This window comes from Peromyscus maniculatus, chromosome 8 (genome assembly GCF_049852395.1).
Source record: "Peromyscus maniculatus bairdii isolate BWxNUB_F1_BW_parent chromosome 8, HU_Pman_BW_mat_3.1, whole genome shotgun sequence".
Lineage (NCBI taxonomy): Eukaryota > Metazoa > Chordata > Mammalia > Rodentia > Cricetidae > Peromyscus > Peromyscus maniculatus.
The window spans coordinates 77,634,270-77,649,264 of NC_134859.1; the positions used below are offsets into that span (position 1 = coordinate 77,634,270).

The 14,995-nt window shown below is 38.6% G+C and overlaps 1 protein-coding gene across 6 annotated transcripts in view; it reads right to left on the reverse strand.

The window, feature by feature from the left end:
- Tom1l1 (target of myb1 like 1 membrane trafficking protein) overlaps positions 1–14,995 on the reverse strand; it is a 46,657-nt gene that overhangs the window by 3,725 nt on the left and 27,937 nt on the right. For 3 of the 6 annotated variants that reach the window (XM_042282603.2, XM_076543131.1, XM_042282604.2), the window contains 6 exons: positions 13,346–13,406; positions 12,919–13,036; positions 11,585–11,684; positions 6,391–6,478; positions 4,262–4,358; positions 3,746–3,821 (listed from right to left, as the gene is read on the reverse strand). In XM_042282603.2, coding sequence (XP_042138537.1) covers positions 3,746–3,821; positions 4,262–4,358; positions 6,391–6,478; positions 11,585–11,684; positions 12,919–13,036; positions 13,346–13,406 — 540 coding nt within the window. The remainder of the gene's footprint in view (positions 1–3,745; positions 3,822–4,261; positions 4,359–6,390; positions 6,479–11,584; positions 11,685–12,918; positions 13,037–13,345; positions 13,407–14,995) is intronic. The other 3 variants (XM_006972010.4, XM_076543132.1, XM_076543133.1) reach the window with 1 other exon arrangement.

Genomic DNA, 14,995 nt, shown 5'->3' on the forward strand with positions numbered 1-14,995 from the left:
AGTCAAAATGCCTGCCAGTGTGGGTACTAACTTCCTAGAGCATGGGCAGTTAGATGCAGAGCCTGTTTAAAAGCAGCTCTCAGCCAGGTTTTTGGCCTTAAGGCTCAGGTCTCATGGACCTGAGGAGGGTTGGGGCCAGTTGCCAGAATCTCACAGTGGAGGAGGGTCTAGCTGCTGCTTAGCCCTTTAAGGCTTGGTTCACATAGTGAGAAAAGGCTACAGATACACAGTAAAGACAGGTCCAGATGGGACAAAAAAAAATCTCTAAATAGGTTACAGTGTGTTAAAAAATGTGCATAGGCACCCAAAGAAAGAAAAATGGATATAGACAGTCATAGGAAAAAGTAAATAGTTTAAAAATAAAGTCTTTAAAGAGTAAAATGATATAAAATAATAAGCCATGTAAAGATGGTAAATACTCAGGGAGTCTGGATCCTTTATGGTGTTGTGTTGACTTTGAATTTTTTGAATACTGATGAGCAGATGGCAGCTGCTGAGAGACACTGGATTGTAAAAGGGGACTGCTGAATTAAACCAGCCTAGATACTTGAGGAATGTCTTAATTTTAAAGTGGAATTCAGAAAATGTATTCTGTTGGAAATGATAGGCTGTGGTTCCTTCAAGGTTAATAGGGATAAGGTTTGATTGGGAGAGATCTCCTGAAAATCATGGCTACAAACATAGAAAATTAATTCAAAAGCCGGGCAGTGGTAGCACACACCTTTAATCCCAGCACTTGGGAGGCAGAGTCAGGCTCTATGAGTTCAAGGCCAGCCTGGTTTACAGAGCGAGATCCAGGACTGACACCAAAACTACACAGAGAAACCCTGTCTTGACACCCCCCCCCCCAAAAAAAAAACCCAAAACAAAACCAAAAAACAAATAAATCAAGAAAAACTACAAGATAGGTGACATATATACTCATCCCTCTGCATGGGAACAGTTCTAAGACTGGACCACAAATGCTACAACTAGTTTTACCAGGATTTGACCATTTTCTCAGGGTCCTCTAAAAATTCTATCGGCCCCAGACAACAGAAAGCAGATTATAGAACCCAATTCCCGCATTCCCAAGAGGTGGGGTGGGTGGTTTTTAGTCATTTGGTGGGTTATGGATGTTTGTCATCATTTAGGGGAGGATATAGGAATATAGGATAAGATGACACTATTAGCCTCTATTACTTTACATTGGTATGAATTTTTGGTATATTGATACTAATTTAAAGTTATTTTTGTTAAACTGTAGATATGTTTTATATTTGTTTAAGGTATTGTACCTATGTAGCTCATTAAAAAATATATAATTAAGAAATGCAGTTTAGTAGTTAGTCATCTATAACAATCAAATTTGTGGTCATGTTAGGTATGTTTTCAAGGTTAAACATATATTTTAGATAGATAGGTGATCTTCAAATGCTTCAGAGACCTACAGAATATAGCCTTTGAGATGTCTTAATATCATAAGGCTTTCATGCCAGTGAGAAGAGTGTGCTCCTGGCAGCACCAATCTACTTTGTAAAATGATAATGGGCATTGAAGGAAGAGGCTCTACATGGAGTTTACTTTCGATGTGGCAAAGCTAGCCATTTGGGCAAGAAACTGTCCTTGCCTTGCCTGCTGGCAGAATGCTGTACAAACAGGACAAGCAGGACACAAAGGAAAAAGACTGATGAAATTTGCCAAGACAAGACAAATTTCCTTAAAAATTCCTGCTCCATAGAAAAGTCTGTCAGATATTCAAGGCCTGTAGGCTAAAGATGGATGCCCCAACATTGCAGAGGAACCTTGGGTAAACATTGGCAGCCGGATATCTCTGTCGTTTCTATAGTTTTGGAAGTGGCTTGCACTGCACTTCCTGTTTACTCAGATAATATATCCTTCTGGGGTCTTTGATGGAGTTTTAGACTAGATAGCTATAGTTACAGATCTTAGTTATGATAGAAGGGAAATTAGGTATAAACTTTGGACTAACCAAGATTTGATAAATAATGGATATTTTCTCTAAATTTGCCAAATACAAATGGACTGGATATTGTCAATGTAATTCTACTTGATAATTGTTCTTATTGTATATAATTTTACTATGTTAAATTTAAAACCTTTGCTTTTTATTTAGACAAAAAGGGGGAAATGTTGCAGAACAGAATGTTTGTTTAACTATGTAAAGATGTGTTGCATTTGTTTTACCTTGCCTAAGGCATCTGATTGGTCTAATAAAAAGCTGAACAGCCAGTAGGTAGGCAGTAGAGGGATAGGTAGAGCCAGCAGGCAGAGAGAAGAAGTAGGAGGAGGAATCTGGGCTTGAGAAGGAGAAGAGAGAGGGAGGTGCCTGAGGCCAGCTAGTCAGGCAGCTGCCAGCCAGACATACACGGAGGAAGCAGCAAGTAGGACATACAGAATGAAAGGTAAAAAGCCCTGAAGCAAAATGTAGATGAAGAAAAAATGGTTGAAATAATTATAAGAGTTAGTGTGACAAGCCTAAACTAAGGCTGAGTGGTCATAACTAATAATGTCTCTGTCATGATTTGGGGCTGGCGGTCCAAGAAAACCTGCTACAATTGGCAGTCATGGGTACATGGTGAACTACAGAACATACTCTACAGAAGACAGATATTCCATACTACCACCACCTTTGCTAGTGTTAAGAACACAGGCCTGATGCTTCTACACTATCCCAAATCTTGAGAAGTACTAACTATTTTGACATACTAGTTTTTAACTATTGGTAATTGATTTTTTAAGTGTACATTTTAAATTCTGCACAGGGCAAACAAAATACAACTGGGGAACATATATAGACTCCAGGCTGCCAGTTTCTGAACAGTGATTTCCAAAACCTTGTTTTGAGCATTTTTCATAATTTGAGGGGTAATCATTCACTCAAGAGGATAGATATTAAATCTATAATATGAGGCTGGAGAGGTGGCTCAGCAGTTAAAAGCATTGGCTGCTCTTCAGAGGACCTCGTTTCAATTCTCAGCATCCACATAGAAGTTTAGAATGGTCTGTAACAACAGTTCCAGGGGATCTGACACCCTCTTTTTGCCTCTGCAGGTACAGGTCCACATTTGGTACACAGACATGCATGTAGAGAAATAAACACATAAATAATAAAAACCCTATAATGTGCTTACCATCCCATATACAATCTGGCAAACAGGAAATCATTAAGTGATGGTGCGTTAAGGATTTCAAGTTAAAAGCCTTTTAGTTTTCCTTTTGGACAAGGTCTTGCTGACATTGGCCTACACTGGCCCCACTTGTGATCCTCCTACCTCTGTCTCTTACATGCTGAAAGTGTACTGTAGGGCTATACTTGGCTATAAAACAATTTTAACATTAATGGTCACTCTTAAGGATATTTTTGTCATGTTGAACACAAGAAGTTCTTTTATATGTCCTTTGATTAAATTCTGGGGGAACAGTTTTAAAATGTGACATTAACATGTCAGGAAAGAAAAGTGTCCTCTCAAGCTCAATAGACACTTGCCACCTAGCTATGCTGAATGTTGGTTCCAGTTACTTCTTAATGTGTGATCCTAGCATTTTTATTTTTCAGTCACAGGCTGAGAGCAATAAGGCCATTAAGAACAATGGCCACTATAACTCATAAATCATTTTTTAATAAGGCCATAAATGTCTGCCAAGAGCTAAACAAAGTTAAATGAATGACCAAGCTCAGTTAGCTCTGTCATCAAAGGGAACCGAGACAAAACATAAATTAATAATTTTATAAATGACTTACTCTGTAGCAGGAGCTAAGGGATCAAACTCCATTACCTCGTAGTAATTGGGTGGCTGGAGATCATTGTTTGTTAGCACTTTAGGTGCGTGAAGAAAAAAAAAAAAAGACAAGTAAGTACATACACATTGTGCTTGTGAGGAACATGCACAATTAATATTCTGTTTAATGTGACACTACTTAATATTTAGATTTTAAACATATGAGTCTAACAAATACAACCAAAACAGACAGTTCAAATGATGCTAAATTCATGAGTCTATACATAAAAAAGATTTCTAGACCTCAACTAAAATTTCATTTATTTCAGTGCAAACCAAATACAATATTCAGTTCAGCATAAGTATTTTTATAATCTAATGTGAATCGTAATGGTGTCAGCCCTGAGTTTATTACATGTAGCTTCAAAGTACAATGAGCTCTCCACATTTCTCCTCTATTTTCAGTTAATAATCTTTGGCAGATTCCAGCATTCTAACAAATTGACTTATTTGATGCAAAGTATAGGGTCTTGTATACCTGGATGATTACTGGGCAAGAGTGGTGGCCTCTGGCTCGATGGTGCTGCTGTGGCAGTCTGTGGCTGTAGTAACACTGAATTGGAGTGTTCCAGAAACTGAAGAAAGCATAACACGTGTTCAGGCTTACATTCTCCATTAAGCATTTTTGTTACTTAGATTTTCAGGTTTCTAAATGGCACTGCTTCAAGAGCCATATACATTCAACCGAGTGAGAACTAGTCATTTTTACTACTTTCATTTTAAAGTAATAACTACTTGTAAAATTGTCTGCATGGCTTCATGCTCATTACATTCCATTTCCCACATAAAATGTAAAATGTATTTAAAAATACTGTTTTTTAAGGAAGAAGCGGAATTGTATGGCTCAATCTAGCTTCTGTTTCATTCTGAATATGAAATCTCAGCCTTGCACAGGAATGAAATTCAGTTTACAAATCGGCATGCAGGGATGCTATCAAACCAAGACTAATAAAGACAAGTAATTCTTTATCCAGGTTTAGCTAGCATACCTAAATAAAGATAGAACTTGAGAGGCTGAGACAGGAAAATGGTGAATTTGAGGCTAGCTACATAGCAAAACCCTGTCTCAAAAATCAAAAACACTTCTTGTAATTTCCTCCTTCATCCTACAAGTATGTCGCTTACTAGCTACCAGGCACTGTTAAGACACGAAATAAAACAGACAAGTGGACAGCAGTATCCAGTAGCGTGTTCTATGGTGAAAGAACAAGAAACTTGGGAAAAGAGAGGCTAATGTACAGTGGGATTCTGCGCTCATAGCCTGGTCACAGGGGATGCTTTATCACTGGGGACCTTCCAGCAGACCGCTGAATAATTAATATCGGAGGATACAAGTTTCTAGGCTCTGAAGTCAGGGATGTTATTATGGTTGAGGCACAGTGAGCCGAGACAGGTCCAGGGTGAGGTAGGAGAGGTGATGGGCAGGGTAAGATCGGCATTCCAGGCGTCCACAGAATAAAACAGGAATACAACCAGGTGGGTTTTCAGCAGATGAACGGCATGACTGGAGGAAACTGCTCAGGTTTGGTTTTTAAGAGGACATTGGAATAGGGTGGGAGAGAAGCTTTGGGAGGCTAAAGCTGAAACACAGCAAGCCTGGAGAGGTTGTTAAAGCATCCACTGTCTGATCACTTAAATTGGGGTGGGAAGTGGAGGGGTGTAGGACAGCGAACAAAGTAGAAGGTAAAATGGTGAGGTCACGTGATACTGACCTAGGCTTTTCCCCCTAAGCAACTGATAAACAGCATTGGCCACTTAACAAGGTACAGAGTCTGCTGGGAGAGCTGGCAGAGAGTACTGGGAAGAACAGGGTGAGAGGAGATGCAAAGTCGACGGAATTCTGAGTTCAGGGAGCAGGGTCTAGGCTGGAGATAAAATTTTGTTGATTGTCGAAACTTGGTTATTTTAAGGCAGGAACCAAAGCTAGGCATGGTGGTGCATGCCTTTAATCCCATTATTTAGGTGGTAAAGGCTGAGGAGTTCATGGCCAAAGAGACCCTGTCTCAAAGAAGCAGAAAGAGGGAAAAACAAAAGATTCTAAAGGGACGAGGTAGATAAGATAGAGAGAGAAGTCTGTGCCTGGGGTTTCCAATACTGAAATACCAGGAGAGAAGAGGGAAGAAGAAATGGCGAGAAACAAGGAGTGTGTGAGAGTCATAACTACACAAAATAGCAAGTGACTAATTGTTCAGAGTAGGACTAGTTTAATTACGTGGAGGACACTGATGATCTTCACAAGAGTTTAGGAGAGGGAAGGATGAACAACTCTGAAATTTACAAATATAAACAATGTTAAAGGAACTATAACTTTTTTTTTTTTCTTACAGTGCTGGGGATCAAACTTAGGGCTTGTACATTCTAGATGGGTGCTGTACCACTGAGCTATATTCCAGGCCCAGAAATTATGACATCATTATCTTTAACCAGCTTATCCAAGAAAAGTAAAATAAAATTTGTCTGTCTCTAAAGATTAAGGTGGCCAACATGGCTGTGTGAACCAACTGTAAAGATACGCAGAGTAGAGCATAAGACTCAACAAGCAATGCTTTTGGTCATGATTATCTGCTGACTAGGTGAACTGCTAGCAAAAGGGGTTTTGTTACTCACATTATCATACGTGTGACTTGAGGCGAGGTTTTGGCTGGTCCTTTGGGCAAACCTAGGAAAGTGTGATAACACAGCATGATTGATTACCCTATAGCGAGAACACAAATGCAAAAAGTAAGATGATTTCCCTGGTCTGAAAACAAAGCCCGTAGCACACCTTCAGCCTACACAAAATGACACCCCACTTCAAACTCACAAAATGATAATATGCCATCTGGTTTCAGTGCCCTCCCGGCCATGAGACTCAAAATCAGACACAGCAAACACGCCAGTCTTTGGCAGTAGCACACTTAAAGCCCTGGAGTGTACACAGTACAGGATTGAAAATACAACCTGCAGTCTTTCCATCCGTAGCTACCACCCATTACATCTTAAAAGATGAGAAGCAGGGCCGAGCCAACGTTAGGAAAGATGAGAGTTCCCATTCTGGTTAAAGTGGACTGGAAACTCATTTTATCCCATTACTAATGCCATTATAAAAGCTGGAAAACAGAGGCCAGTGAAGCTAGTCAGGAATGTGGAAATAGTAGCAGGCTGATTGGGAAAGAAGACTAAAATTTAAGTACCGCTGAGCTATTGTTAAATTTACCACGTTTGTATTCTCTAGACTGTAAGTGGTGACAGAACTCTAAGGAAAGCACTCATTTGCATGCAGAGAGCAAGAAAGACACCTCTTGCTGCCTCTGATCCATCTTTACATCCCAAACATAGCCAACCCTATGGTGGCTGCAGTGGCTCCAGAGGAAGCAGGGCAGGTCAGGAGAGTAAACTCAGGAGTTCGGGAAACTTTCTCTCCAGTAGGCTAAGCTGTGACCTCAAAAGCATGGGAATACCCATTGTTTCTTTCTGTCTTACCATTTGTCTGGAAAAGCACAGCAGAACGAAGATTAGGTAATTAGATAATAAGATGACCAGAGAACAGAGAAGGGAGCTCCAGGACACCAGAGAGTACCAAAGGTGAGAGAATTCAGGAAAACAATCTTGTAAGATTGTTATGAAATCATAAGATTGACTTGTTAATAATGTCTGTGATTCTGATCTCCGTAATGAAGTCAGTATACTCAGAACTGGACACAAAACCTGCTGCTAGACTTCTGATTGACCACAGGATGGGACATAGGAGGGATAGATTTGAACAGCACAGCAAGAGCTTTGAAAATTCAGCTGATTTTTGAACCCCATATTACACAGGCAGGCTGAAATTATGAAATGAATCTAACCAAGTTCTTCGCTTAATAACATCAAAAATTCAACATTATAGACCAAATTTTTACCAAAACCAAGCATCTACTAGTAAAAATTAAAATTGCCAAAGATATAATTCAAAATGACTAGGCATATAAAGAACATGAAAAAAATTAATGCAGTAAAAAGGCAGCCAACAGAAATGAATACCAAGAGAACATGGTTGTTAGAGTCATCCCAAAGACATTTTTAAAGCAGCTACTGCAATACAAATAGTCCAAGAAGCAAGCATTCAGTAATGCTTTTAAAAATGGAAAAATAGAAAATGTCAGTTAACAAATAGAAGACATAAATAACAAAGTGGAAATTTTAAAAATGAAAAAACAGAACACAGTAGAAACAAACTTTGAGTCGGTTTAATTATGAAGGAGATGAATGAACAGTTAGTGAACTTGAACGTAGAGCATAGACATGATCCAGTTTGAACAGGCGTGAAAGAGACTAGACAAGCAGCCCTAAAACACTGAGGCAATAATACCATCCAACAATTGTTACCACAGTCCCAACAGGTAAGCAGAATGGGTGTAGCACTGAACATAAAAATGAATCAATAAAGGCTAAAATGTAGTTTGGTGAAAAGACAAACCCACAGATTCCAGAAGACCTGTGCAGTGAATTAAATGTCATTCACCCACTCTCTAAAGGATATGTTCAAGTCATAATGCCTAGAACCTGTGTTATCCTGTTCAGAAAAGAGATCTCTATGTAGTTAAGGATCTTCAGACGCAGTCGTCACCTGAATGATCTGATTGGGCTTCAAGTCTAAGGGACAGAGATCTTAGAAAAGCTTAGTGAGACTATAGTTGCACATAAGAATCAGCCAGAAAGTAGAGGCAGAAATTGGAATAGCCATTAAGCCAGTGAAGCCAAGGAATACCAAGTCACCAAAGAAGGGGCAGAGGACAAATTATTACTGAAAAGTGCCAGAGAGACTGAATTTTAGACTTCTTGCTTGCATGACTATGAGATAATAAATATCTGTGGTTTTGAACCATCTAGTTTGTGGGAATTTGTAATGGTAGTCATAGGAAACTAATGTGCTTAGCCAACCCTACACAAATACGTCAAAAGAAACCACACCCATACATCACAAACTGCTCAAAATTAAAGAAGAGGAAACAATAAAAATTTAAGGCAGAGCACATTATTTGTAGAGAAACAACTGTTTAATACCACTTCTTTTTTAAAGCCACTAGTTTGTAATTCTCCTGGGATGCTTGTAAAAACTAAGATTTGTGCTACTGAGACAGAACCTGTTGGGGCTAACAATTTGATATGTGATCTGTGTTCAAGTTCACTATGAGACATTAACAATCATCTTAGTGATTTATGCACACAGGAATATGATCTGAGATGTTATACAATAAACTAAATGTCGGTAATTGAGATTTGGTTTCTTTTGTGAGTTTCATGGAGACATTTGCTGCAAGGTAAATTTTTCTGTATTAGTCATTTATTCTCATATTATCCAACAAGGTTAGCAGGATGGCAGAAAAACAGTTACTCAGCAGGCAGCTCAACTAGAAATTGGCCTACAACATTTCAGCATATGCTTGACTTGTATGACCAAAACCAGAGCTAGCCAGTCTATGGTTTGGTCTCAGTTTGGTAACCCATGAGATGGTGACTGATGCTTCATTTCCTAGCATATGGACCTTTTCCCTCTTCCCTTATACATTTTTTTCCTTGACTTTTGAAAGAAATTCTCTGTTTAATACTTTCTCATTCTTGTCCCTATAGTCTTCTCCCTTTTAAGTATAAAAAAGCAATTAAGTAATTGGGGATACAAGTGTTTAATAAAAGAGAAATAAATTGATATTCCCTGTTACCTACAGATGCCTTGGAAAGATAAATGAGAACCCAGCCAATTAATGGATTCAGTACAACACCAGGGAAGGGAAAGAATGAAGTGGAGATGAGATAAAAAAAAATTTGTTTATATAATTTTTATGTTATTTTGGTATCAGCCTCATGGAAACATGTTACCTATTTCCTAAAATGTGTGTGTTTGTGTGCCTGTGTGCGTGTGTGTGTGCGTGTGTGTGTGTGTGTGTGTGTGTGTGTGTGTGTGTGTCTGTGTGTCTGTGTCTGTGTATGCTCCTGTGTATGTAAGAATAAACATTAGCCTTGTCATAAGACAAATCCAACTTATTTATACTTTTAGTCTTATCTATCCTGCCTAACCCTAAATGTGAGCTACTACCTTTTGTTTTTTCTGCATTTTATGCAAGAAGATATAAATATTAACAAATTTCATCCTTTCAGCACTTTCTTACACAAATACAATATAGTATACTCACACTACTTGGCATCTTCTCTCCTGTGTGAAAGTAAAGATACTTTCTCATGTACAGATCCTCTTTTCCCCCTAACTGTATAGTAATAATATATCACATAGCTATTTGTTTAACCAGTCCCCAACTAATGAATACTTAGCTTTATTAGCCACCATTGCCCACCATATTGTAAAGAATAGCCTCATAAATACTTAAGTGTATGAGTGCAGCATACCTTCCTAGAGTTAAGAGATTGCTGTGAATTTACGGCCAGCCTCAGCCACCTAGTGAGTTCTGGGTCAGCCTGCACTATAGAGTAGAACATTGTAAAAGAAAAATAAAATAAAATCCATCAACCAACCAATCTTTGTGCTTTACTGACAGTTTTCTAAGAAATCTGAATCTCAGTACACATGTTTTGGAGATCTTTCTAATTACTATAGATTTGGGCAAGTTCCATTTCAAGTCCCAGTCCCCTCTTCTGTACAAAAGGAATAGTGATGATGTCACTAACAAAAAAAAAAAAACTTTTGCAAATACATATATAAAGTCAACAAAGTTACAGAGCATTGTTGTTATATGTAGGCAATTTCATGAAATTAGTGTGGCCATCATTCTCACCAATTTTGAAAACCGTTCCTCATCTTCCTTTGTCACTGTATTTCCCAGAACTGACTACCATGAACAAAATCAGAGGAAAAGATACAGTGAAGGCTTCTTATGGGTGGTAGTAAGTGCTACATTAGGAATTTTATTTACATTTCATGATCTTTGTGTGACTCCTAAGAAGCATTCTTAGAGAAAAATGAATTCCGAGTGGCTAACATTTCATGCTGTGCCAAACTGCTAAGTGGAAGCAAGGCTAAGATTTTTGACATGGGTCTGTCTGACTGTAAAATCTCTACTTTTCTATACCATCTGTTGTGTAGCAGTTTCCTCTAAAACTGAAACCTCCCATCTTGGAGGGAGGCTCCTTAAAACACAGAATGCTTAAGGGGAGGTGAAACAACAGGGTATTCTAAGAGGAGGTGAAATATTCCATTCTGTAGGGAATCTCCTCATGCTCAGGAAGTAATCAACTCCATAGGTTCAGGAAATCACTGAAACTGACAAGATTCACTAATTCCCCACTACTGCCCTCTCCCAGCATATAAGCTGTAAGGGTTGCTGAGAGACACTCTCAGACAAGATGAGCCACCTAGAACAGGCTTAGACCATCAAAGCTACCTGGAAGAAGCTAAGATCAGCTAAGCCACTTGGAAGAAAGAGAAGCTGAGCTGCCTAGAAGAGGCCCAGAACAACGGAGCTGCCTGAAAGAGAGACACTATCCTGTTGAGATGGCTATAGGTTGTACAGTGATAGGTAGATCCCCAGCTTTCACGAGCTGTCACTCACGCTGGCATGGGCTTTGGTGACGCAGAATCTTTGAGTCATTTCTACTCCTGTATGTAACCCCTCACCCTTACTCCTGTAAGTAACCCCAGTAAAACTCATGGTTCACCAAGTTGGACTTTGGTGGTATCTGTACTTCTGTCTGTTGTAGGTTCCATATCTGGGGTGAGTAGATGCTTGTTCACATCTTCCCAGAAACAGTGTCACACAACATCATGTTTTCTTTCATAAGGAGCCAGAACGCCATGGCAGTGGTTCTCTATTGCTCCTGACATACTTACAGGGTGGGTGTTTCTGTATTTTCTGATGCTAGCAAATCCACCTGTGGATGAAGCCTGGGATACAAGTTGTTTGTTATAACAGGACTCGGAGAGCTGACACCTAAAATATAAAATGCATGTGTTTTATTTTTAAGGCAATTTTTATCATGCTCATGGTTACTATTATTATTATTATCCTCAATTTCCAAGTTAAAGAAAGAGATTAATTTAGATACTTTTGTCACTAGGGTTTCCTCTAAGAGAAACTAAAAAGCATCATTTATAGGGGACAGAAAAAGAGACAAAGACAGATAATCCCTGCCACATAAGGAGGCTGTCATAAATGGAAAAGATTATATATTGGATTTCCCAAAATCTCAAGCTGAACCAAAATGGAAAAGATTGTGCATGTCTTCTGCCTGGCACGAAAGTGAACAGTTAGAATTTCTTCAGAGCTCAGCCTTCACCTCTAAGCTCGTAAACTCTCATACTGTTAAGACACCAAAAGGGAATAATTATCCTCCTTTGCCCAAATTCCATAATAAAAACCCATGAAAACTCTCCAGTACAAGTGGTTCCACACATCTCACTAGCTTACAGAAGCAAGCCGCCAATATTTCAGAAATGAAGCAAGCTGTACACAAACCACAAATTCAATACTGAATACTTTTGCTGTGGAAACACCAAAATGTAAGAGAAAAACAAATTATGGGTTGGCTAAAATTTTAGAATTTTGGATATTTTTTTTTCAACTTGCTTATTTTGTAACATAACAAAACTTGTTGGAAATAAGGATAGAAGATACTAAAAGTTAGATAAGGTGGGTAACTTCAAGCCTACAGTCCATTTTGCAAATACCATTTCATTCTTCTTCACAATTTTTTCAGGAAACCACTGCTTCATTTCAGAAAGTAAGGAAGTCTCAAAGGTTAGGGGCAGAACTGGACCTCCAACTTGCATTTCTAACTACCTTCACATTTCACTATTATTCGGTCTTGCTTCATAATTCCTGAATTACTTTGTCTGCATCAATTATTCCCTGTGCTATAGCAGAGAAATCTAACAATAATAGTCTATGTCCAGAAGAGATTTAAATATTGGCTAGTGAGGAGCAAAACCTCTGGAGGTCAGGTAAATTCCATGGCATTCTAAGTCAGTGGGATGAGTTCCAAAGCCCTCCACTGCACACCCCATTCATTTGCTGGATCTAACTCAACCATTTTGCAGGGAATTGATTACATCTCTGATAGTCAAACTGACTTCTGTCCTTCTCGGGGCATTCAACTAGGAGACCAAGGAGAACTATTTCCTATCACGGTCCTATACAGTGAAAGAAGGCCCAGTTGCTTATTTACTTAAGCCTGAAAGCTGAGCATTCACAGAGTTGAGTACGTCCCCATTGGACATAGGTGTTGGCAGGATGGGACTAAGGTCGAGAAGATCACAGGAAGGAGCAGAGGGCTCATTGGAAGTCTGAAAACAAAGCAAACAAAGAGACAATTTAGGGGGAAAGTCATGCAACTTATCCTGGCTCTCTTCACATACATTCCTTTGGATATTTTCTGAGGAAAACTTCAGGCCATGGCATCTCACTATGCACATGAGTCCTTCCTTAATTAGAGACCCTTCTCACAACTTAAGGTGGAAGTCACACCTCCAAAGCCACTGCAGGGTGTCAATGTATTTCCTCTTTGAAAGAGCTGTTTCTAGGCAATCTTTGCTACCTGAAGGATAATTAGTAAGAACGTAATCATTTACTTTACGGCATTTTTAATCACTTACATTGGTGGCTTCCTCCGGGTTCCTGTTCTGTTCCAAAAGCCTTTGTTGGTTTCGAGTAAACCTGTTTAAATTAGCAGAGCGCAACATCACTTATCAAACAGACCCTAGCAGTATTAAATACACAGATAGTTGCTATACTGATGTCAAGCCTCACACCCTTACTCAATCCCAGGAAAATACCTTTAGGAACTAACCCTTCTCCAGGGGTGGAGATATGACTTAGTGACAGAGTTCAAAGTTCTGTATTTAGTCCCCAATACACAGCACAGCCACCAAACCCTTTCTTCTAGTTTACCCTCTTAGAAAAAACTATGAGGAAGTAAAAAAGTTTAAAAAAAAAAAACTTAATGAATCCCATGTTCTAGAAGTTAGCACTATTAATAATATGTGCAGTATGTGCATTCTCTAAGTGACTTTATTTCTGTATTAATTTACTTACTTTGAGACAGTGTTTCCGCTCTGTAGCACAGGCTAGATCTATGATCTTCCTGCCTGAACCTGGAATACTAGAATTATAGGCATGTGCCACTGTGTCTAACTACTTTTAAACTTAGTTGAAATTATACTTTATGCAATTCTGCATCCTAATTCAATTGTGTTGTATTTTTCTAGTCACTTAGAACTGTAATTTTTAATGCCTATAATATTTTACCATAATAATCAACAACACCTTTGCCAATTATTACGTTCAAATATAAGGTTGTTTCTTACTTTGTCATTATAAATAATTTTCATAAAATTAATCCAACAGTTGCACAGATGGCCCTGATTAAACTAAATGAGGTGTTCAACTAAACAAAAAAAAAAGTTGTGAATTTGGAAAGGTACTGGTGTGTGTGTGTGTGTGTGTGTGTGTGTGTGTGTGTGTGTGTGTTGATAGAATGAGAGGAGAAAAAGACAGGGCTTAGGGAAAGGGAAGCCAGGGTAAATTATATGCATGTATAAAACTGTCAAAGAATTAACTTAATAAAAATATTCAAAAGCATGAAAAATAATTTAGTGTTCAGCGTACCATCTTTAAGATACCTGATCTGAAAGAAAAGACTGACCTTTTACAGTTTGGACTTAATTTCCCATTTCCTGTCTACCAAGGTAAAAGAGAAGCAGTTAGAACAGTTGGAAAATAAAAGACCAGTGAAGCTATAGAAGTCCACATCACTCCCTACTCCCTACATGCCTGTGAATCCGACTCTCTGAACCTCAGTGTTCCGCCTGCTAAATGCGAATAACATTTGAGCCATGTCTTCAAAATCAGATAGCTACAGAGTGAAAATACAGGCAGTGAATGTGGAGTTGGCTTGCAAATTAAAAATAGCTTCAGAAACTTCTGTTATTTCCATTATGTCATTGACTCCAAAAGCCTAAAATACTTTAAAAGCTTATTCTGTATCTGAACATGCTTAAGTTTTAGATCAGCTATTCTCAACCTGTAGGTTGTGACCCCTTTGGCAAATCTCTATCTCCAAAAATACTGACATTATGATTCATAACAGTAGCAAAATGACAGTTATGAAGTAGCAACAAAAATAATTTTATGGTTGGGGGGTCACCACAACCTGAAGAACTGAATTAAAGGGTTGCAGCATTAGGGAGGTTGAGAACCACTGTTTTAGATTCTTCTAAAATGCATGCTTTGCCAAATGGGGTGAT